The 23,620-nt window shown below is 49.9% G+C and overlaps 3 protein-coding genes across 5 annotated transcripts in view; 2 read left to right on the top strand and 1 right to left on the bottom strand.

Annotated features, from left to right (window-relative positions):
* Nucleotides 1–273, top strand: part of slc9a5 (solute carrier family 9 member A5) — a 79,606-nt gene extending 79,333 nt beyond the window's left edge. The window contains 1 exon segment of the mRNA XM_067249473.1: nt 205–273. Within this exon segment, the coding sequence (XP_067105574.1) occupies nt 205–273 (69 nt within the window).
* A 1,451-nt stretch (nt 274–1,724) lies between these two features.
* On the top strand, nt 1,725–14,170 carry plekhg4 (pleckstrin homology domain containing, family G (with RhoGef domain) member 4). 3 transcript variants are annotated; one of them, XM_067248684.1, is made up of 11 exons: nt 1,725–2,751; nt 6,512–6,761; nt 8,497–8,586; nt 8,862–9,086; nt 9,258–9,428; nt 10,129–10,309; nt 10,802–10,918; nt 11,249–11,503; nt 11,805–12,022; nt 12,657–12,715; nt 12,933–14,170. In XM_067248684.1, exons 1-10 carry the CDS (start codon nt 1,745–1,747, stop codon nt 12,693–12,695), a joined length of 2,553 nt encoding a protein of 850 aa, XP_067104785.1. In that variant the 5' UTR covers nt 1,725–1,744; the 3' UTR covers nt 12,696–12,715; nt 12,933–14,170. The 3 variants fall into 3 exon arrangements, with proteins under 3 accessions (XP_067104785.1, XP_067104784.1, XP_067104786.1); XM_067248683.1 differs by having other exon boundaries at nt 6,509–6,761; XM_067248685.1 differs by lacking the exon at nt 12,657–12,715 and having other exon boundaries at nt 6,509–6,761.
* On the bottom strand, nt 13,881–22,390 carry LOC136955747 (BTB/POZ domain-containing protein KCTD19-like). The gene is made up of 18 exons (XM_067249471.1): nt 22,121–22,390; nt 21,800–21,947; nt 21,460–21,648; nt 20,129–20,251; nt 19,415–19,619; nt 19,135–19,283; nt 18,821–18,936; nt 18,371–18,513; nt 18,199–18,282; nt 17,847–17,937; nt 17,048–17,105; nt 16,793–16,957; nt 16,498–16,656; nt 16,114–16,341; nt 14,912–15,066; nt 14,550–14,648; nt 14,235–14,354; nt 13,881–13,889 (listed from the first exon to the last, which is right to left on the bottom strand). Exons 1-18 carry the CDS (start codon nt 22,388–22,390, stop codon nt 13,881–13,883), a joined length of 2,511 nt encoding a protein of 836 aa, XP_067105572.1.
* Nucleotides 22,391–23,620: the final 1,230 nt, after the last annotated feature.

The raw sequence follows: 23,620 nt of genomic DNA, 5'->3' as shown, positions 1-23,620 counted from the left end.
CCCCATGCGGACCCTTGTGTGATCGATGACATCCTGACCAATAAATTCTCCCAGCTCCTTCGTGGTGTTTCAACTGGGCGGCCGTCACCTATGATGGATTCTCTTACGACCCCCCCCCCCCGCACCCCCCCCCCCCCCGCACCCCCCCCAACCCACCTCCCCACCATCCTCCCAGCTTCTCTCCCTGTTCTGTCTTGTCCGCAGGCCATTAGCAGGCTCCTATTGTCACTCTCCAGTGACCCCCTCACCCGGATTCTGACTTCAGTGGTCTAGTGGACCAGACCTCTAAACGTTCAAGACCTCATTCTTAGTCCTGGGGGGGGGGGGTTCCAGAGAAGAGCTGGAATGTCTCGGTGCTCCAGCGTCGTAGGGTCAGACCCTGCTAAGCGGTTGCTGAGCTCTCAGGGGAGGATGGCTGGAGCGTTTGATCTGGTCTTAATCTCCAACCGAACCCCAGCCTACCTCTGAGTTCCTCACAGCCCCTGTGGCTGGCAGACTCTACATGTCTACGACTCCCCGTAGAAACGCTCTCTCTCTCTGCATGCCCTGACGTCTGCAGAAGAAGCCAGTGTCGTAATGAATAGGCCTGTTAAAAGGCGAGGGTTGATTTACAATACCGAGACTCTCCCATGGTCGTGCTGAGAGAGAATATCCTTTCTGACAGGGGCCTCATTCCGTTTAGTCTCACACCCTCAGTCCTGGTCTGTGGCTCTGTGTACATCACTCTGTGTACATCACTCTGTGTACATCACTCCTCCACATCCTAGGATCCGTTTATCCGATGGCATGTAAACATCTGGAGTCTGCCGTCGTCCACTTCTGACTCTTCTTCTCTCTTCTGGTATTTGAAAGAGAGAGGCAGGAAACTGTGTCTGTTTGTTTGTGTGTCTGTTTGTGTGTCTGTTTGTGTGTGTGTGTCTTTCTCCTAAGAATGTGAAAATGGCAGGTTGTGAGCAGGCAGGCAGTTAAAGAGTTCATTAAAGAGCAGTCGGTGTGTGTGTGATCCTCCTGGTAATGCAGAGATAGAGAGAGAGAGAGAGAGAGGTGGAAGGGGAGAGTGCACCTCCATAAATTCCTTTGTTGTTTACATGAAAGCAGAGCTGTGAGAGGGAGATCTGAGCCCTACACATATCCCTGGATCTCTCCCTCTCTCTCTCCTCCCCTTCCGTCTCCCTTTCTCTCTCCTCCCCTTCCGTCTCCCTCTCTCTCTCCTCCTCCCTTTCTCCTGTCCAGCCATCCCTGCCCTCGCAGAAGAATCGTCTTTCAGTTCCATGTGTGTCAGTCCTGCCTCGTCCCCATAAAGAGTCTCTTGTCCTCTCTCTTTAACGCGTGTGAAAAACAGGCCCATTGTGGGCCCTCATCCACCAAGCTGTGCTAGCTAACGTAGCCTTAGAGCCACACCAAGTCTCTCTCTGTCTCTCTCTCTCTCTCTCTCTCTCTCTCTCTCTCTCTCTCTCTCTCTCTCTCTCTCTCTCTCTCTCTCACAGAGCTTTCCTCTCTCTCTCTCTCTCTCTCGCTCACAGAGCTTTCCTCTCAACCCTTCCATCAATGTCTGCTTTCTCTGTGGGTGTGACCGAAAACTGACCCGATTCTTTCTCACTTTCTCCCTCTCTCTCTCCCCCCCTCCATCTTTCTCTCCTCCCTCCTCTCTCCCTCCCTCCCCCTCTCTCTCTCTCTCCCTCCATCCCCCCCTCTCTCTCTCTCTCTCTCTCTCTCCCAGGCGTATGAGTGGGCTCTGGAGGGCATGCGTCACCTGGCTTGCGTCAGCATGGAGGACTGCTCTCAGCCCGACAAGTGCCAGGGTGTGATTGGCTGCCTGGAGGGTTACGGGCGCCAGCACCCACCCATCCCGGATGGCCGCTTCCAGGAGATGAAGGAGCTGGCCGGGGAGCTGAAGAACGAGCAGGGTCTCAGGCAGTGGAAGTTCGCTTGGTCCAAATGCCAGGAGACCCGTCAGATGTTTGAGAAGAAGCTGGAGGCGGCGCTGAGGACGCGGCGAGGCGTACCGGAGAGCGGGGCCGGTGCCAAGGCGTCCGGCGACGGCGTGGCCACGCCCAGACGCCACTCGGAGGGTCAGGGAGCGCGCGGCGGCCACGAGAGGAGCTCCAGCTTGTCGCTCTCCTGCCGCAAGGCGTTCTCGGGCGTGTGGAGCGCCGGCCGCGAGAGGCTGTCCTCCACCTCTAGCTCCGCCTCCTCGTCGTGCGCCCCCAGACCTGAGGCCTCTGGGGGCGGGGACTGTGGCTCCACCCCCTCCATAAACTCCTCCTCCTACGGCTTGGAACCCCGCCTCCCCCCGCACACGCCCCTCGCCCCGCTGCTCCATAACCCCCGCCTCACGCGCAGCGCCTCGTCCGAGGAGTCGTCCCACCGCAACCGTCTGGAGGCCCAGGCCCGTGCCACCTCCTGCTCCTTCACCCCCACCCTGCCCCCCCTCGACTCCGCCTCCACCCCCAGCGCCACGCCCGCCAGCCGCCGCCAGCTGCTCCGCAAGACCCAGAGCTTCGACTGCCCGGCCACGCCCGAGGGCGCCCGCTACGGCACGTGCCAGCGGACGCTGAGCGAACCTGCGCGCCGCGGCAACACAGGGGTGTTCATCAAGGGGCTGGAGGTCAGCAGCACCGAGGTGGCCGAGCGGCCCTACAGCCCCAGGCTGGCTGCTCACGGCTGGGCCGCCCCTGCGGGGGAGGGCCTGCGGACCCCCGGAGCCAGCGCCACCAACAGCCCCGTGGCCGAGCCTCGTGCTAAAGGAAGGTGGGTGGTCGACAGGAGGCTTGTTGTTGTGCTGGTGGGAGATGTAGGCTCAGTTTCCCAGACATGGATTAAGCCTAGTCTTGGCATCATGACTTTTTCATTGGACATCTTCATTGAATTTTTTTCTCTTTTAATTTAGGGCAAGGCTTAATCCATGTCTGGGAAACAGAGCCAAAGTGTTTTTGTAGGTTGAGTAGCAGATTTGGTTTTGTGTGAGAGAAGGTTGGAGTGTCTGTGTTTCACCAGGACTTCTGTTTATTCCAGGTATAATACTTTTTCTCTGAGTGCATCAACTCCATAGGGAACTCGCCGGAAACTCAATCTTTACAGTATATACTGTCCTCCATCTCTCTGACTCTCTCGCTTTCCCTGTCGCTCTCTCTTATTCTCTCTCTGTTTCTCTCACTCTCTCTCCCTATCTCCTTTCTAGAATGTGCCCCATATCTGCTAAGGTTTTTGTATTTTATGCTAGCTTACATGTGTCAAATGATCTCAGTCTGTTTCTGTGTGTGTGTGTGTGTACGCGCGTGTAAAAGACCAAGAAAATGGGGGCCAGGCGTCTTGCTAGTTGTTGTGTCAAGACCAGTCACCCCGCCCCCCCTGGGATGGAGCTGTAATGGTTTTGCCATGCACCCCCCCCCCTCCCCTCCTTCACCTGTGACCCCCATGAGAACAGCCCCCCCTCCCTCTGACCCCACCATCATCACCCCTGCTACAGACCACTGCTGCTATCCTGCCACTGATGACAAATCCAGCCCTGGGAAGCCCCAAGGATCTCCTTTGATGTGCGCACACACACACACACACACACTCACACACACACACACACACACAGTGGAGGGTACATAAATTCAGACACACACACCCCCGCTTGTCTCCATGTGGTTTACAGTGGAAGGCTATTCCACACCAATTAGAGCGTATCCCATTAATATGGGGTCCCAGGCACTGTGGGGGGCGGGAGGGGGGGGGGGGGGTGGGATTCTCTTGCTTGTCTCACCCAGAGAGAGGGGTTAAGAGTAACACGACAACTTCCCTGAACTGACACACAGCTCCCACACTTCCTCCGTTTGGTATTCAAGTCGTTGGGAAAACAGTTCTAAATCTTTCTGATTTGGATCCCTCACACATGGATGGTTCTGAAAGTGTGAATTATTAGTTTCCTGTGTTTGTTTAAGCTTTCTTTAGCTTTCTCAGCTTTAAACACGTTGGAGATTATAGCGTAGTTGACGATATATCGATATCTTCTACATCGATTATATCGTTGTTTGTTTTGGTATAGAAGGTTGTGGTACTGTAGTACTTGAGAACTTAAGGTGGGGGGCATTAAGTCTGGTTTCTTGTGTGTGTGTGTCTGTATGTGTGTATGTATGTGTGTGTGTCTGTATGTATATGTGTGTGTGTGTATGTGTGTCTGTGTGTACGTGTGTGTGTGTGTGTGTGTGTGTGTATGTATGTGTGTGTGTGTGTGTGTATGTGTGAGTATGTGTGTGTGTATGTGTGTGTGTGTGTGTGTATGTGTATGTGTGTGTGTGTGTGTGTGTGTGTGTGTGTGTGTGTGTGTGTGTGTGTGTGTGTGTGTGTATGTGTATGTGTGTGTGAGAGAGAGTGGCTCGGGAGGGTTTAGGGGGGTGATTGTGTCCGAGGAGGCGCTGTGTGTGGCCTCAGGCACTGAGGAGAGCTGGGCCAGGTGCCACACACACACACACACACACACATCACCCCTACTCACCATCCATGCCCAACGGGGTGGCAGAGAGGAGCGAAACCCCCCTAGGGCTGGCACTCCAGCTAGAGAAGAGCGAGGGGAGAGCGAGGGGGACAGAGAAGGGGAGGCCAGAGGCAAGACCCCCCACACCTATTGTTGCTTTTGTCCCTTTAAGTACACCTCTTCTGTATTTGTAAAGGTCCTTTTATCCAGCTTGCCAGTCTCTCTTGAGAAGCCAAAAAATAAAAAAAGAGGTAATAGAAAGCATTAGAAAAAACGTAATTATCTTCCACACATCCATGAAATAAGCTTCAGGTCCAGTTTTCCACTGGCTTAACCTTGTGGTCGTCTCTTAGCCCGGTGGGACAAACGAGTGCTTCTGTTTTTCATTTTAATACGTCTTCAGGTTCGTCTTGTTTGTGCCCAGTGCAGCAGGGCCTGGCTGACCGCAAGTGACAAACAAGACCTCATACCAAGAGGGCTTTAGCCAAGTAGCCCACCGACAATCAGGCATTAGCGTTAGCTTTCCCCCCCAGCTAACTTACACACACACAGTATTATAAACACCTTCTATCAGGCCCTGGAGACATGCAGAAACTGGCTGTAGGGCCGCCAGCTTGTAGACCTACCAGCACGCCAAGAATAACACACTGAGAGGGAGAGACAGAGGGGGAGAGACAGGGGGGGGAGAGACAGGGAGGGAGAGACAAGGAGTGAGAGGGAGGGAGGGAGAACGAGTGAGGGAGAGAGACGAAAAAAAGGTTTATGGTCTTGGGAAATAAATCACCCAACAACCGTATTTTGATTCGACTCTGGACCTCAGAAGTGATTTAAACAGTGTTTGAACCCGGTCTGTCTCAGTCCAGTTGTTTTGGTCTCACTGTGGCAGACAGCCTCCAGTCACACATGCACATGTTCAACCTCAGTCCAAGCTGTGTGTGTTCCAGCTCTGAGGGGCTGTTTGACTCGCACAGAACCAAGGCCTGATGTGAAACCTGTGATACCTGGTCTGTTTGTCTCTCGTTCTCAAGAACATCAGCAGGTCTCATCTCACCGGCATCTCCTTGATCCGGTCTTTTCAGTCAGCAGATGCTTTTATCCAAAAACAACTTATAAATACTGCTTATAGTGAGTACAGAGGAGCTTCAAAGATCTAAAGTGCACTGTTAGAACGGAACTAAGGAACAGTCTGTGAATGGCCAGACAGCGCTGTAACAACATCAACTCAACATGACCTGAGTCTGATAACAGGTCGGCGCAGCAATAAAAAGAACATTTAATCTGAAGTGCAACACTGTGAACAACCTCTCCCCTCCCACAAAGTCCTGACGTGTAAAAGGGCACCGTGACTCATCCTCGCTGTGGCATAGATAGCATCTCGGTCACAGGGATATGATGTACAGGACCTCCCTCCAGACACGGTGCAGGGTGGACCTGCTCCGACATGCTGCTACAAGCCTCCACCCGTCTGAGAAGGTGGTTGATGTTAAACGTTCCTTTGACGTTGTGCCCCTGATCTTGATTTTTTACAGTTTATTCATTAAGCTAGACGCTAGTATAGCGTCTGTGTGGATGTGTTAGGGCCTGTCTGTGTGGATGTGTCAGGTCCAAGCGGGCGGGACTGGGGTCTCTCCCAGGCCAAGTACAATACAGCCTCAAAGCTTGGAGTTAGTCGTGGTGTTTGTGCTTTTCTGGTGTGTGTATGTGTATGTGGAGACAAGCTCATAAGTAAAAATAGATTAACTTGCTACTGAAGTTGAATGTTTACAGAGTTTTTGAGACCTCACAACTGCTTTGTCACTTACAATACAGAAGCCTACATTTTCAGTGTCAGTGGAGACTAAACATCCTTTTTCTGCCTCCCTCTCCCTCCCTCCCTTCCCTCCCTCCCCTCCTCCCTCCCTCCGTCCCTCCCCTCCTCCCTCCCCTCCTCCCCCCTCCCTCCCCTCCTCCCCCCTCCCTCCCTCTCTGTCTCGCTCTCCCTCCCTCTCCCTCCCTCCCCCCCTTCCCTCCCTCCTTCCGCCCCCTCCCTCCTTCCCCCCCTCCCAGCAGCAAGCTGCGTCACATCGTGGATGAGATGGTGAGCACGGAGAGGGAGTACGTGCGCTCGCTACGCTACATCATCGAGCACTACTTCCCCGAGATGGAGCGCCCCGACCTGCCGCAGGACCTGCGGGGGAAACGCTCCGTGATCTTCGGGAACCTGGAGAAGCTGGTGGACTTCCACAGCCAGTTCTTCCTCAAGGAGCTGGAGAGCTGCTGCAACCACCCGCTCCGCGTGTCCCACTGCTTCCTGCGCCACGTACGTAGATGCGAATCTAACGCACACCGGGGTTGGGGGTTGGGGGGGGTGGTAGACATCGAAGTTCCGAGAGGCTTCGAGGCGAGTTTGATTCGAGTCCCGGTCCGCTCCGGGGGAACTTCAGGTGGATTAAGTGCAGCCAAGTTTTCGAGCTAATTCTGACATGAAGCTCAGATGCGAACAAGGTTGTTTTCTAACCACTAACATTCTTGCTGGGAAGATGTGGGACAATTGTTTTGTATGTTATGTGAGTACAGTGTTTCACAATAGTGTTTTAGGGAGTCAGATGGCTGAGCGGTTAGGGAATCGGGCTAGTAATCTGAAGGTTGCCAGTTCGATTCCCGGTCATGCCAACTGACGTTGTGTCCTTGGGCAAGGCACTTCACCCTACTTGCCTCGGGGAATGTCCCTGTACTTACTGTAAGTCGCTCTGGATAAGAGCGTCTGCTAAATGACTAAATGTAAATGTAAATGTTTTCTATAGAACGGGGACACCAAGGGCGTCACACATCCTGAGGTACCGAATGTCTCAATAGTCAAACACTTGCCTCATGGAATGTGCAACACGATCTTCAGGAGGTGGTTGACACTGAACCCTTAACAGTTGGCACGTCCTCCGTGTGAATGCTGTATGTTTCTGATCATGTCAGAAGCCAAACAAAAGCTCCCTGTGTTTACGTTCAAGAGGTGATTGTCAGCCCGTCCCCTAGGCTGAAACTCGACCTGGGAGACCTGCAGGTGGAGCCGCGTGGATTGGCAGGAACGCCAGTTATGATTTACAAAAAGAAAAAGAGTTATGCACATGGATGTCAGGGCAGGATTTGACACACACACACACACACACACACACACACATACAGCAGGGCGGTTGGGTAGGGATCATGGATTTGCTGGGTCAGTTCCTCCAGTAGGTGAGGTGTTGTTCTAGTTTTAAACCCGAAGGAGATGGTTTTACCCCTCAACTATGAACCCAGCTGTGCAAACACACCCCTCCCTCTCTCTCCCTCCCTCTCTCTCTCTTTCACAACCTCTGTTTCAATCACTCCATCCCAAAGCTCTCTTGGTGGTTCTCATGTTGGCAGAACCTCTCAGAGCTTCTCGAATTCTCTCATCTCTCGATACAGTCCATAGAAACTTTTTTCTTTTTTCATCTCGTCGTCGCTCCCTCTCCATCCCTCCGTTTCTCTCTTTACATTCCAGTGGTATTAGAGCGTTATCAAAGCAGCCCACATGTACTGAACTCTCTTATCCAGGCCTGCCCACTCCTTCACCTCTGTACATCCCCTCCTCTTCCTCTCCCCTCTCTCTCCTTCCTTCTTTCTCCATCCTTCTTTCCTTCCTACTCGGGTTGATTTAGTGGTGCAGAGTTAAAGGGTCTAAATGTTTTCCACAGTTTAAACAGCACACACAAGAATAGACTTCGGTCAGAACCACCCCAGCTCTACAGCAGAGAGAGACCCGGGGTATTCTTGGCCAGAAACGCAGCGGTGAAAGATATCGCACGTTTCACACAAGTATAAAATGCGCCATAAAGCATTTCGCCTCATTGCCAACAGTTGCGGCCAAGCAATACTCAAATGACAAGATATGGAAAATCGCATGTTTTCCGCTTGTCGCAGGAGTTCTGTAGGAGAACAAGAGGGTGTTCTGTGTGCTGAAATGGGTCAGAAATTTCGTTTATTTAACCTTATATATAACTGAAATGCATCCCTCCCTCTCTCTTTGTAACCCACAGCAAGACCAGTTTGGCCTGTACGCGCTGTACAGCAAGAACAAGCCCAAGTCTGACACTCTGCTGGCCAGCCACGGAAACAGCTTCTTCAGAGTGAGTCTGGAGCCTTCAAACACACACACACTCACACACACTCACACACACTGTCCACCTAGCCATCACATACATGTTTGCATCAAGACAAAGAGAGAAATTAAGAGAACAATGTTTTTACATTCACATTTGACGATTCGTCAATCTAGCAGAAGCTTTTCATCCAAAGTGACATACAAATTAGACACACAGACCAGCGGACACTGTACACAACACCAGCCCTAACCCTCCAACCACCACCCCTACCCCCTTCCCTCCGTCCCTTTCTCCCCCAGAACAAGCAGCTGGAGCTGGGGGACAAGATGGACCTGGCGTCCTACCTGCTGAAGCCCGTCCAGAGGATGAGCAAGTACGCTCTGCTGCTGAAGGACCTGATCAAGGAGGTGAGCGAGGCTCAGGACACGGAGCTGGCCTACCTGCGGGCCGCCGCTGAGATGGTCAAGTTCCAGCTGCGCCACGGCAACGACCTGCTGGCCATGGACGCCATCCGGGACTGTGACGTGAGTGTGAGCCACGAGAGGACACGCCCCCTGACCCCCAGAGGGGCGTGTCTATCACAAGAACCTGATCAGAATAACTCCACTATCAGAGATCCTGTATATTGAATATGTGTGTGTGTACCTGTGTGTGTGTGTGTGTGTGTATGTCCTGTGTGTGTGTGTGTGGTGCAGGTGAACCTGAAGGAGCAGGGTCAGCTGGTGAGGCAGGGGGAGTTCACCGTGTGGTACGGGAGGAAGAAGTGCCAACGCCACGTGTTCCTGCTGCAGGACCTGGTGCTGTTCAGCAAGCCCAAACGCATCGAGGGCGGCCTGGACGTCTACATCTACAAACACTCCTTCAAGGTGGGGCCCGCAGCACCAGGCCAGAGGAGAGGGGAGAGCAGAGTAGACTACATTTACATTTAGTCATTTAGCAGACGCTTTTATCCAGAGCGACTTACAGTAAGTACAGGGACATTCCCCCCGAGGCAAGTAGGGTGAAGTGCCTTGCCTAAGGACACAACGGCATTTTGCACTGCCAGGAAACGAACCAGCAACCTTCGGATTACTGGCGCAATTCCATAACCGCTCAGCCACCTGACTCCCCTACTAGAGCAGAGTAGACTAGACTACAGTAGAGTTTATTGAACCCTGGGTAGTATTGCACTGTTATAGACAGGAGTGTCTCAAAGCCTTTTCTCTCACCAAGCAACAGCGATAACGTAACGTGGGAGTCAGGTGGCTGAGCGGTTAGGGAAGCGGGCTTGTAATCAGAAGGTTGCCAGTTCGATTCCCGGCCGTGCCAGATGACGTTGTGTCCTTGGGCAAGGCACTTCACCCTACTTGCCTCGGGGGAATGTCCCTGTACTTACTGTAAGTCGCTCTGGGTAAGAGCGTCTGCTAAATGACTAAATGTAACGACATGATATACACGCAAACATGAGGAGGATTCGCTTGGCGCCTAGTCCGATTGGACAGTAGGGGGAAACCAGGGCTTAGGGGAAATCAGTGTGACATCACTAGTCTGGTTTCCAAATGTGGCGGTCTCCTCTCGTGGTCCCAGACAGCAGACGTGGGGATGACGGAGACGTCTGGAGACAGTGGGCTGCGCTTCGAGGTCTGGTTCAGACGCAGGACCTCCAAGAACCAGACCTACATCCTGCAGGCGGCCAATCAGGACGTCAAGCACGCCTGGACCTCTGACATCACCAGCATCCTCTGGCAGCAGGCTAACAGGAACAAAGGTGTGTGTGTGTGTGTGCGTGCGTGTGTGTGTGTTAAAGAGTGAGATAGTCTGTTAAAACACAGTCTTAATCTAGACAAATACAGCTGTGTGTGTCCGTGTGTGTGTATGTGTGTGTGTACGTGTGTGTGTCCGTGTGTGTGTCCGTGTGTGTGTATGTGTGTACGTGTGTGTCCGTGTGTGTGTATGTGTGTGCGTGTGTGTCCGTGTGTGTGTGTGTGTGTGTGTGTGTCGCTCCTGAAGCAGCTCACCTTACACACACCCCACCACATCACAGCAGTAGCACCTTTTAGTCATACGGCTCCAACAACCAGCGTCGGCTTGTTGGTGTGTACGCTAGCTCAGTCTCACACACATCATCTCTCTGTCTGTCGTGAGCTCAACCCCACCAGGTCTGAAAGCAGAGACAGAGACTGTCCCATTTCTGCATTTCTGCTAACTTGTCTGGTAAAAGCAAGGTGTGCTTAACGTGTGTGTGTGTGTGTGTGTACAGAAATCCGCATGCAGGAGATGGTTTCCATGGGCGTGGGCAACAAGCCCTTCCTGGACATCAAGCCTAGCGACGCTGCCATCAACGACAGGGCCATCGACTACATCATGAAGGGCAGAGGTGAGGACACACACACTCCTGTAGGACACACTGAAGACACACACTCACAGCAGGAGGCTGGGCATGGACTAGGTTACACTGTTTTCACAGGACCATCCAAATCATTCTGTGTTTTGTTATTGCGAAAAGTAATCTCCAGTCTAACATAATCGTGGCAGTCACAGTAGTGTTTTTTTTGGGGGGGGTGGGAATTGGTGCTAATGTGACTAATATAGACTGTACAGTCTGGTGCCTAGCCCTGAATCTAACCTGCCTCCCCTTCCTCCCTCCCTACCCTCCCTTCAACCCTCCCTCCTCCACCCCTCCTCCCTCCCCTCCCCCCTCCCCCAGGGGCCAGGACGAGAGCCTCCATCGCCGTCTCCCTCTTCGACCACTCCAACCCCTTCAAGCGGGCCTCGGGGAACAGCTCTGGGGCCGGGGCACCCGCGGCCTCGGGCCCCTCGTCATGCAGCCTGCTGGGGCCCCTCAACCTGCACATGTACAGCAACCAGGCACTGCTGCCAGCCTCGGCCGAGAGGCCCTTCATCTCCCCCTGCATCGAAGAGGACGAGCTGGAGAATGAGACCAGCAGCCAGCCCTCCATGAGTACGTGGTCCAGCGTAGCCTAGCGACGCCAGCATCCGTTCCCACGCCAATGGAAAAGTCAGATTAGAGGAGGGGGGGTTAAGGAAAGGAAAAGTCTTTAAAATGTGTGACACAACACCGGATTTTTCAAATACAGTGGTGTGACATGGTGTCTCCCTCCCCTCCTCCCTCTCTCTTCCCTCCTCCCTCCCCTCCTCCCTCCCTCACCCCCTCCTCCCCTCCTCCCTCCCTCCCTCCTCCCTCCCTCCCCTTCTCCCTCCCTCCCTCACCCCCTCCTCCCTCCCCTCCTCCCTCCCTCCAGCCACAGAGAGCTCAGGCTCGTCCTCTCACTGTCTCTCAGGCAGCGGGGGTTCCAGTGGTTCAGACAGCGGCTGTGTGTCCAGCCACCTTCCCGAGGTCCTGTCCGAGGAGCCCAGCTCCCCATGCGAGCCCTCCTCCTCCTCCTCCTGCTACTCCCCCTCCGCCGCCTCGCCCGCCGCCGCCGACAAGCCACGCTTCAACAGCCAGTACATTTCAGCCGTGAGTAGTAGGGGATGTCGACACCCACACAGACACACAGCGTCGTACTGCAGGGGCGGAGCTTTGTTTTTTGGTTGGCGGGGAAGCTTTTTTGATAACTTAGGATGCGGACGTTAAATAAATGTTTTACTATAATTGAATGGCTTTTCATTAATTATAATAAATATAATCATTAATTAATTGATGGATGTCAGGTGTCGGATGTGTTTGGAACCAATCCTTCGTGTTCGAAAAAGTGGTGGTTTGGGCACCATGACTTTGCCTTTGATTCTATACATTCTCGATATATAAAATGTGCATCTCTTCAGCTTGGAGACGTTGCTTTTAAACCCTCCTGCAGTTCCACACCTGTAGAAGTGGGCGTTCATATCTGTTCTACAGGTCAAAGGTCAAAGCATAGTGCCGTATCCACCCTCTCCTTGCTCAAACTCACGAACCATGTCCTGGTGTACACAAACGACACCCTCTGGACAATCAGCTGTGCCTAACCTGAACTCTGACAAGCACTCACACCTAAACCTGACGCTGCTTATGTGAACTCCGGTAACGTTCATGTCATCCCTGCTGACCTGGGCGGTGCTGTTTAACCCGTAACACGCAGTCTCTAACCCCAGCTCTCTCCCTCCATTTACAGAAAGCAGCTCAAATCATAGGGCCATCCACTATAGTGTGATCCCTGTAATCCTGCTTTGAGTAAGTGGAGCGACGCTTTTCATATGTTCCTCTCTCTCTCTCTCTCAAGTCAAATCCTAACATCTAAAACCACTGCAATCTACAGCCATGCCCCCCCGGCTAACGGCTTTCTGCTAGCCTGGTGTCGTTTCTCCACGGTCGTGTGGCATGTTTTTAGAGACTGGGAGAGCTGGGAGCAGTTGTGTAATCTTATTTTTACTTGTTTGTTCTTCTACAGGTTTGATACTTGGCTATCACCATCAAGACAAGACCACGGTCTACGGCCGGAAGATTGTTTTATTGATCCTTGCCCGCTTTCACCATCAAGACAAAAACCCAGAGAAAAGATGGACGGGGTTTCTTGTGGTCATTCTCAGCGCCAGAAAATCTCATCATCACTCACAAACACCAGCTGGGACATAGCACTGTTTTTTTAAAAGCCACTTTTGAGCATAGCTTTTATATCGTGTAAAAAAAGAAAAAAAAGAAAAACAAAGTTGATTTAAATATTCTTATATTTATCCTCTTTTTTTCCTGGTGCAGTAGTTCTCTGTACTATATTGGTAACTGTAAATAATTCTTGTTCTAGTTTACAATGCGGTTATAAACTGCTCCTGTGTTTTCTCATAGACCACTTTAGCTGCAGACTGCAATTGAAAATGGCAGATAGTGGAAGGTTTCTGAGGCAAGACTGTGGACGTGCTCTTCTTAAGCATAGACGCCTTTTTATTTTTCATTTTATCAAAGGCTCTTCTGACTTCAGCGTCTGTTCCTGTTCTTTGATTGACCCGGGGTCAAGGGTCAAGATCTTTCCTCACGGTCGTTTGGTTTTAAGCGTTTCGTTCCTTCGTCTCGGCCGTTTCGTTCCTTCGTCTTCGTTTTTTTCCCCGCCACTTCCGTAGTGCGTCTTGGGGATGGTGCGGTGTGTTCCGTCCCCACGCCCAGCTCACGCCCAGCTCACGCCCAGCTCAGCTGTTCACCTGAGACGGGCTGGAGAACGGAACAGCCTGAGAGGGAGAGAGAGAGAGAGAGATAGAAGGAGAGAGAGAGAAGGAGAGAAAGAGAGAGGAAGAGAGGAGGAGAGAGAGAGAAGGAGAGAAAGAGAGAGGAAGAGAGAAGGAGAGAGAGGGGGGGATAAAGTAAGGGGAGGATGTTAGAGAAAGCGCTAATGCAACTTTTTCCATGTTCATATTTTCTGAGAAAAAAAGATGGCATTAAGAAAGAACACCAAAATGTACATTGTCTGTAAATATTAGCCCGTAGGAGAATAAGATTGTGATAACTTTGTACATGTATGTATTAACCAGCGAAAAAGCAGGGAATCACTGAAGTGCCATTCTCAAATCGACAAAACACACAAAAGAAAATGTTAATCACATTTCCACTCGTAGCTGGAGCATGAATGTGTACTCAAGTGTCATATTTCTTAATCCTAACAAGTTCACACGTATTTAATAAAGATGGATTGCTTTGTATCCAGAAGGTGTGCGTGTGTGTTTTCATTGGTCGTCTGGAGGGCGTGTGTGTGTGTGTGTCTCACTGCGGTGAGCTGGGACACACGAGCGCTCCGTTCCCCAGGAAACAGAGCGCTCATGTGGCAGTGTTGTCTCCCCAGCAACTCCAAACATGACGTGTAGCGCTGGGCTAAGGTCAGGGTGAGCTGGAGAAAAGAATGGAAACTATAGTATTAAAATGGGGAGGAGGGGGTGCATTTTGTATGTATACTAAACAAGTAATCCTGAAGTTAATATAACTGTTATACGTTCATTCAGCGACTGTGTGTGTTTATGAATACTGCGTGTGTTGTCGCTGCCTGACTGGCTGTTAGAGGAAGCGTTTCCTTTGAGGCCCTCACCTTCAGCCAGCGCTGGAGCAGCTCTCTCTGTTTCTGTCTCCCAGGTGAGATGATCCTCATCAGCTCAGAGACAAAGTCCTCCACCTCAGTCTGTCCGGTCTTGGGAACATTAAAGAGGGATGAAACTAAAAAAAGCTCATCCTCTAAAGCAACGTTTCAAGTTAGTGTCTTCTGTTTAGTTGACCTGGAACGACTACATAGATCATTTACTGGAAAAGGATTTGAAAGGAATCACGGTGAGATTGATTCGTATCCCAGCTGATCCCTCAGTGTCCCTACACCGGGTTAGTAACATCAAACCACCATCAACCCAGGTCTGCTCCACTCCCCCTCTCCTCTTCATGAATGTGAATCAGGCCTACCCAGAGGGCGTAGACCAGGTTGGCTATCTTCACGGTGTTGTCCTGGGAGTCCTGTAACCTGACGGAGTCTAGGATGACCCCCGTCAGAAAAGCGTGGCACTGCCGTCCGTACACCATCTCCTCGTAGGACAGACTGAAGCACGCAAAGGCCACATCTGGAAGGGACGACATGGACTTGTTTACCACTACAAGAAATGCCTCATATTTAAACTCTGATCCTCGCTCATTTCGATGAGAGGGAAACCTCAAATCAACAGCAGAATTAAACCCAGATCTGCCCCATTTGAGTGGATGAATAATTTATGGTGATTATACTTTCCTTGTAACACCGCCAGGAAACATAACACGCTATAGACTGCTCTGCATGACAGCTTGTGTTTTGTTCAAAGGAATGTTGTTTAGTAAAATCACATTTAGCTGGAATAGAAGTCAGATGATTGCTTTCCAGGGAAAACAATGATACAGACATTATTTAGATAAAAGAAAGTGATCCGTGCTTCCCTCTAGTGGACACTTTCACGTACTACCACAACAGCTGTGATAAGCTGTAAATCAAATTCTGTACACTCAAGTATCCTTAGTACTTAGCACTAGATGTATTATATGAACTTACTTTGATCATCTTCTCTTGCATCTTGCACCTTGTGTGATTGATATTCTGAGGAAAAAGCATCCAGTTCCAGTCTGAGAATCCTGACTTGACACAGCAAAATTTTAAAGGACTAATATTCATAAAATCAAACGTGATTGATTAGAAGAGGTTCTTATTCATCACTCATGCCTAGCCCTATGTCTAGCCCCCTATCACTCTCCCCTCTCCCTCCCTCACCTCACCCCTCTCCTCCCTCCCCTCACCCCTCTCCTCCCTTCTCCACCCTCCCTCGCTCCCCTCCCTTCTCCACCCTCCCTCGCTCCCCTCACCCCTCCCCTCACCCCTCTCCTCCCTCCCCTCACCCCTCTCCTCCCTCCCCTCACCCCTCTCCTCCCTTCTCCACCCTCCCTCGCTCCCCTCACCCCTCTCCCTCCCTCCCCTCACCCCTCTCCTCCCTCCCCTCACCCCTCTCCTCCCTTCCCCACCCTCCCTCGCTCCCCTCACCCCTCACCCCTCTCCTCCCTCCCCTCACCCCTCTCCTCCCTCCCCTCTCTTCCCTTCCCCACCCTCGCTCCCTCCCTAAGTGCATCTCCCACTTCTCCCCTCTCACCGGTGTACAGCCTGGAGCTGGCAGTGTAGATGACACTCTGGGTAAAGCAGCCTCCTGGTTCTCCTCTCCCCAGGACAGCAGGGTGGTCCACCCTGACGACAGAGCCCTGGACAGGCAGCACACAGCCCCTCACCGGGAACACACAGCCCCTCACCGGGAACACACAGCCCCTCACCGGGAACACACAGCTCCTCAGGGCAGGCCCGTTCCAGCCACTCCCTTCCCCACCTGAACACAGGGACACACACATACACACAGCTGCAAACTTCATGGTATGCCTATTGCGAGACACAAAAACGTCTGTCGAAAAAAGGGATTAGCCTTGAGTTAATATAGCGAGATATAGAGAAGGAACCAAATCTCCACTCTACGTGCTTGTCTTACTTGGCTGAGTCACGATGTAAGGATTGGCTCTGCTTCGCTCCCCCGTCTTAGCTGTGTGTGTGGGGTGGGTATGTGCTGTGGGGCCCCTAGGGAGCCTCTGTCTGGAGAAGAGGGCAGTGAGGGCAGACAGCCTGGCCGAGGCCTGGGCAGGGAGGGGGTCTGTGGGGAGGGAGAAAGACGTGGAGCCCCTGGAAGCAGCTTCTGGGGTGGTCCCGGTTCTGGCGGTTGGCCTAGACGGCGTTCCCCAAGGCTCTGTTTTTGGGCCAGTCTGAAACACACTCTCCACCATGTGTACCAGCCTCTGCAGAGGGGCGGACAGATTCCCCGCCTCTCTGCCTCTCTGGATCATTCTGCGGAGGGAGTTCGACATCTGTCCTACGCCCTCTGGTGTCCTCTTTGTCGCGCTGCCCTGACTCACTGACGACAGATTCCCACAAACCGCTGGTTTTGATTTCATCATCTGCCAAAGAGCCACAGAGATTCGAGTGGAGTCGCTGTGGTTTTGTGTTGCCGGGAGTTCTGTGTTGTCTAGTGTTTTGTTTTGGAATACGCTTGTCCGCGTTGCAGAGATCTTGGTATTGGCGGCGGATGAAGTTGGCTGACTGGGTCTGTCAGAGGGCAGAGATCTGTCAACAGGATCTGTTCTACGGAGAGCTGGTGGAGGTTGACTTGAGCCAGCTGTGACTTCTGTAGTGATGTAGCTGCCCTCCGCTGTGTTTAGAATGGGGTGTCTTGGCCTCTGTGCACCCTCTGGGTCTTCAGACAGACAGACGTCCCCATTCACTGAGATGAAAGGGTCTTGGGAGTTGTCAGAATTTTGCCACTGTATTGAACTCGGATCCCTGCTCTCCTGTGAAGATTCCAACAAAGTGTTCCAACTTCCAAAAACCTCCCACACAATCAATACAAACTATAAGCAAATACGAACAGTAACTGTTTCTAAACTGGACTTGTAAACTCTGGACTGCAGCCATTTCATCCACACACACACACTCTCTAGAACAAACACACTCCCTAGAACACACAAACATTCACTAGAATACACACACACACTCCCTGAAACACAGACACACACACTATCAGTAGACACCTTGGGCCCTGACACAGACATCCCCCCTCTCCCTCCAGGATCTAAATTCCCCTCTGGAAAACAAAGTGTTTGGGGGGAAGTTAGAGCAGCTATTGCAGAACTCCAACGCGTAAAAGCAGGAGTTGACTTTGACAACAGTCCTAGAGAGCTGTGCCAACGATTATTTAATTCACACCCGTGGAAAATCAGAACCTCTCATTCTTTATATTTGGCAGGGTCGACACAAGCACGGGTATACTTTGTGGAAACTGAACCCTACAAAGCAGTGTTGCTCTCCGTCATAGACAAGCAAGGACATGGCTGAAGAGGAGGACAGGTTGTGTGAAGTCTCTCTGCTCTGGGTCCAGACCCTGGGTGGAGAGACAAACACAGGTGCTCCACAAGTCTTCCAGTAACCCAATACTGCAGCTGGACACAATATTGTTTGCCAGTCGTCAAAAAGTCAAACAAAGATCAAAACAACGTGACAGGCTTTACACTGATCCCCATATGACCGTACTGGAGTATAATATCAAATTGATTAATCCCGATCAATAACCATTGGTCCATCGCCTGTGGTCCATGCTGGAGGATAAAACCAACATACTGACCCACGATGGCCCACTCATCACCTGTAATCTGTGCAGTCCTCAAGAGCGCCACTCAGCGAGGGAATCTGGAACTCCCCAATCTCATGGAGGAGCAGCTGCCATTCCCTACACGGCAAAGACCAACCAGAACACCTTTGTCAAAACGGACGCCATTTTGGATCTACACCTCCGGTTTCCGACCGCCCTACTCTACCTGAACTCGGAGGGCAGCAACAGCCGCCCGCATCTCAGGAAGTTGAGTACGTGACGGAACATTTGCCCGTCTCCTTTAACAAGAAGGCTCTCTCCAAACACGATCCAGCTGGTCTTCTTGACGTTGGATAGCAGCTCTGGGTACTGAACACAATGTCCAGATTTAAAGTTTCCATTACTGACTCGCTACTGTAGCTTTGCATTCAAGAGCACAGAGTGAATTGGCAAACAGATGATCTTATGGGTTCCTCATAGTTTTAAACTTGTGTGTACACATCTGCAGCTGTTTAACCCCCTCAGCATAGTCATTATGGCAGACCAGGATTTGTACACAAAGTCACTGTGTCCAATAACGACACCATATTTGTTAATGTTTTGCTAACAACCAGATTGTTTTCACCGAATAAAATGCCAGTAAAGTGACAGGAGATGATTGGTCCACAGTACCTACCTTTAAAAGGGTTTTAAAGTAAGTGGCATACCAGTGTGTTCCAACATAAACTTTAACAACTTTATAAACGCTGAACGTTGCCACTGAGGCAGACCAGGGCCATGCCGTAAAAGACCCTGTAAAAGACAGAGCAGGGAAAAACAGCAGTTTTAACTCAGCCTAACAGGAGATCCACAGTGTGTGTATGTGCGTATACTGTGTGTGTGTGTCTGTACATAGAGTACGCTAGCGTTGTGTGTGTGTGCGTATACTGTGTGTCTCTACATACAGTACGCTAGCGTCTGTGTGTGTGTGTGTATTGACAGGACTCTCACCCCCTGGGGTTTTCTTCCTGAGTAGGAACTCCCACAGCACCTCCTTGAAGGCCTGGTAGGCCTCATCCTGCTGGTCCAGGTACTCACACAGCCCCTGGAGCTCAGGCCCACTCTCTGTGAGAGGCAGGCGGCTTGTTCCCAGCCAGTTCCTACAAGCATAGCCAGACGGGAAAAACAAGCCTGCAGCTAACATGAGCCATATTTTAATGTTTACTTTAATGTTGTCGCATTCATTATGGATCACGGAATGACACTTAAGTAGGCTACGGATACAACTTACTCCACGTGCTGGAAGACGACCCCGTTCCCACACATGTACAGCTTGTTGCCGGGCAGGTCTCCGTCCACGTAGAGCTGACCCAGAGCGGAGTCTTGATACCTCACCAGGAGGTCAAAGGTCATCTCGTACAGAGGTTTGGGTGGCTGAGGGGTCGACAGCTCACTGGCATGGGCTGCCGGAGGGCAGTCACCATCGAAGCTAGCCTCTGTGGTCCAATTTACCATGCAGTTACAAGTCACACACATCTCAGAGCTGTCTTAGAGCAAGGCCGTTTTCATCTTCCAACACACTTACGTCCAACCTGAGATTTCTAAGCAGGTTGAAGTATGTTGTCTTTTAATCTATATGGACCTCAACTATGTAATCCGTCCACAATTCTAGAAATGTTTGGCAGCACTGATAAGGAGCTTAACCCTTGTGTTATCTTCGGGTCATTCTGACCCATCAGTCATTGTGACCCACCATCGTATTGCGACAACTTTACCGAATACAAAAACAAAGTGAAGCATTTTCATTTAACCGTTCGGCTGTCTCAGACCCCCCACATTGCGACGGTTAAAAGAAAATTATTTTTATTAGTTTTTGTATTGTGTAAAATTGGGTAAACACAACGATGGTTCGTTATGAACCTTTGGGTCATGTGACCCGAAGGCAGCACAAGGGTTAATAAACACGGAATGAAGTGTCATGTGTGATTATCAATCTGATCCTTACCATGTGATTCCTGCAGAGCTTTCATGAAGTCGAACATGCCAGATGATCTCGCCTCTGTGTTCAACCTCTCATAATCACTGAACTGCTCCGGGAGCACGATCTTTCCCGTCTGAAGGAAATTAGCTTTAATGACACAAAGCAAACACAGGTCACTCTGGTTAACTGTTCCCAGCCGTCTCCCCTGCCTCATGTTCAAACACACAGCAGTTCACATCTTGCGGCTGGATGGATAGATGGATTTTCAACTTGTTTGGAGATGTTAAATAAACGACAAAAATAACCTAAAGATATTTTGGGCTTATTCTGCTAGTGAGAGAGAAATGAAGGCATGACATTTTTGTCAATTCTTTTCAGAAGGAGGTGTTTTTATTCTTGATCACGATGATCTCTGTCTGGTCTTGTATTGTTGCTATAGTAACAATAGCTTGGATGGCTAAGTGCTGTAGTTAACATGGGCTTTTCCTGTTTGGCAAAACAAGCTAGTTGAATGTGCTTAACCCAATAGTACAATTCCGCTACCATCAGCACATATTTTTCCAGACATAGTTTTTTTAAAAAAGTGATGGCTCAAGAGGTCAGAATTAAAGCCAATCGCAATGAATATTGAGTGTGATCCTTTACTTACTTCAACAGATGTAGAGGAACAATGCCAAGGACATTTAAAAAGTACTTTGAGACCCAGGGGCGTTTCTACACAGGGGCCTAAATTTACATTTAGTCATTTAGCAGACGCTCTTATCCAGAGCGACTTACAGTAAGTACAGGGACATTCCCCCGAGGCAAGTAGGGTGAAGTGCCTTGCAACCTTCTTATTACTAGTCCGATTCCCTAACCGCTCAGCCACCTGATCACCTTACAGTGGCACTGTAAAAATGTCCCTGGCCCCCCCTGTGGCCCCCCCTGAGCTGACTGAATTTTTTTTACACGTTTTTCTTCTTGTAGTAGTCATCATGAAACGAGGAAGGGACATTGCAGCCTTTTTTGCCCCAGTAAATAAAAAAGTTAGAGAAACTTATCAAGGTGTTGAGAGAGCTGAGGAGCTGGAAGAGGGAGAGCCAGAGCCGTTTGTATGATTTTAATGTAAAGCTAAATTAAAGTATTTAATGTTTAAATATCATTTGTTTCTGTTTTTTAATGTGCCCCTCTGATTCAACACTGCCCCCCCCCCCCCCCCCCCTTGGCCCCCCCAGTAAAATTTGTCTACAACCGCCACTGTTGAGACCTGTTACAGCTGGTTTCTTCCTGCTAGAGCTGAGCATGTTTTATTTTAAGTTGTAGTGAGGTAAGCAGACCTACAGGTTTGTTTGAGATTGTTTGGGTTTGATGCTTGCCTATGAACCTGAAGAGTGGGCTGTCACACTCGATGATGGCCACATTATCACACAGCCAGAGCAGGTTGTGTGGTGTCACCAGGTCTGGGTACAGGCGAATCTGTTCCATCGGCAGGAAACAGTACAGCACTTCCTCGTCTCCATCGATCAGCGGGGTTCCGATTAGGCCCAGCGGTACCGCATCATGGACTACAGTTTCCGAGACAATGACAGATAATTTGTAAGAAAATGACAAATTAAGTAGATCACTTGTAAAATAAACAACACATTAGTAATGTTACGAGCAATGAGACATGTTGCAGGTTAGGTCATATTAGCCTGCTACCGGACCTAGGTTTACCTGAGGAAACGGGACTGGCAATGAGTTCCGGTAGCTTCTTGTTGCAGATGCGGGTTTTCCAGTAATTCAGAGTGGCTCTCTCAGCGATTTGAAGGTCTACTGGCCGAGCACGCAAGTAATGCTTGCCTGATTGAAAATGTTCTAAGGCCTTGTTGAAATTGAAAAATATTATCACTACAGTAAGCCTAGCATCCACTCATCTTGCTGTTTAGGCTTGTTTGACTCAAACTCAAGTTATCTTAAAGTTCTTCTCCGCTATGCACTAGCAAATACAATAGTAGGTGTTTAGCAACGTTGGTTTGCAATTTTACAGGAATTTACCTGGAGTAATGAGCTGAGGCGTAGACTTGCTGTTAGTTCATATAATATGTTGATCTCTGATGAACATGATGTGGCTAGTTTACCAGTTTGGAGATAATATTGTACATGCCTGAATGTGCATCCATCTCTATCGATAAACCATCTCCCTTGATTTTGAGAGTCTTTAAAAAGCAATGAGTCTTGGAGATAAGACAGGCGAGCCCGAGGTATAGAGAAAAAACACCCTCCAACATTGAAAAAACAAGATTGATTAGCCGATCCATCCGCCATCAGTAAATATTTTGAAAAACAACGATATAATTTAATCTAATTTAGCTAGCTAGCTAAACTGTAAAGTACGGAGCCAGTTTTTAAAAATTGTGCTGGTTACTTTTAGCTAGCTATTACTGTAGCTAGACAACAAAAATGTCAGCGAACAAGGAATCATCAATCAGTTAATCGGATGTTACAGTTTCAAACTGTAGGTCTACATATAGCAAATAGCCACGCAGTCACTCATAAGATGTGTGAAAATATAGCTAACTAGATAATTAAAACGATCATATACGACGGAGATCATGTCGGTAAACGATCAGAAACATACAATTGTTGTCATTCTTAGAGCTCGAGGTGCAGTATTGTCAAATGTAGCCGTTTTAGTGACACGCGCCATCAGTTAATTTGTATCGCGCGCTGTCAACTTCATGGACAACGTGTGGGTCCATTGGCCTTAACTGCTGAGTAGTTATCTGGTAAAACAAGAACTTGGCCTTTGTAACACTTATATAACACTGCATTTAATTCAGTCTGAATGGAAAAAAAAGACAATCTGTGATGTTAATTGACATCATTCAATTGAGAGTGCTATTTACAACTATAAGCCTAGCCGACTCACAGAAGCCAGGCCACGACCGCAGGTAAAGTAAATACTGTTTTAATGTCGTAAACTCAAGTAATATAAATTAAACTTCTGAAAATATCGAATGTGGAAACGGTAAAAAAAAAATCATTGGTAATCTAGGTTGATTTGATGGCCTTTTCGGGAAGCCAGCTTTGTGTTGCTAGAGACTCCTTTGCCGCTTCTTCTGTTGTGCGCCCATTCAGCTGTCCCAAGATCGACACATTGTTGGATACCAAAGACCTGTGAAACAAAATGTTCTTGATAAGGCAAGCACTTAATACAATTTCATAGTTTCTTCTCAGTGGGAACACACTGGCGAGTAAATTCACCTGTGGTTGTCCTGCATGAGCACAACGGTCTGCTCCAGTTGTCTCAGGTAGGACTCCTGTTCCCTCAGAGCTTTTACCTGCTTCTGCAAACAACTTGTCCACTGTTTGTCGCCTTCACGATGACACACACACACACACTCAAAGTTAGTGTACATCTACCTCCTGGCAGATATAAAATCTACGCACAATAACAAGGCAACTCACTGTTGACTGGAATAGACGGATCCTGTTTTAAATTTCTTAGTCTCAAATTGTAGTTTTCCTTCAGTGCAGACACAAGTCTCTTCTTGA

Source organism: Osmerus mordax, chromosome 13 (assembly GCF_038355195.1).
Source record: "Osmerus mordax isolate fOsmMor3 chromosome 13, fOsmMor3.pri, whole genome shotgun sequence".
NCBI lineage: Eukaryota > Metazoa > Chordata > Actinopteri > Osmeriformes > Osmeridae > Osmerus > Osmerus mordax.
The sequence above is the reverse complement of the archived record's forward strand: the minus strand, read 5'-3'. Positions and strand labels throughout refer to the sequence as shown.

Coding starts and splice junctions, on each gene's coding strand:
- plekhg4 (XM_067248683.1), top strand. CDS start 1,745: ATGCGTCACCTGGCTTGCGTCAGCATGGAGGACTGCTCTCAGCCCGAC. Junction 9,429..10,128: donor TCTACAAACACTCCTTCAAG/GTGGGGCCCGCA, acceptor TCGTGGTCCCAG/ACAGCAGACGTGGGGATGAC. Junction 10,310..10,801: donor GCAGGCTAACAGGAACAAAG/GTGTGTGTGTGT, acceptor GTGTGTGTACAG/AAATCCGCATGCAGGAGATG.
- LOC136955747 (XM_067249471.1), bottom strand. CDS start 22,390: ATGGCGGATGGATCGGCTAATCAATCTTGTTTTTTCAATGTTGGAGGG. Junction 18,937..19,134: donor CAGGAAGAAAACCCCAGGGG/GTGAGAGTCCTG, acceptor TGTCTTTTACAG/GGTCTTTTACGGCATGGCCC. Junction 18,514..18,820: donor ACTTTAAAACCCTTTTAAAG/GTAGGTACTGTG, acceptor CATTGTGTTCAG/TACCCAGAGCTGCTATCCAA.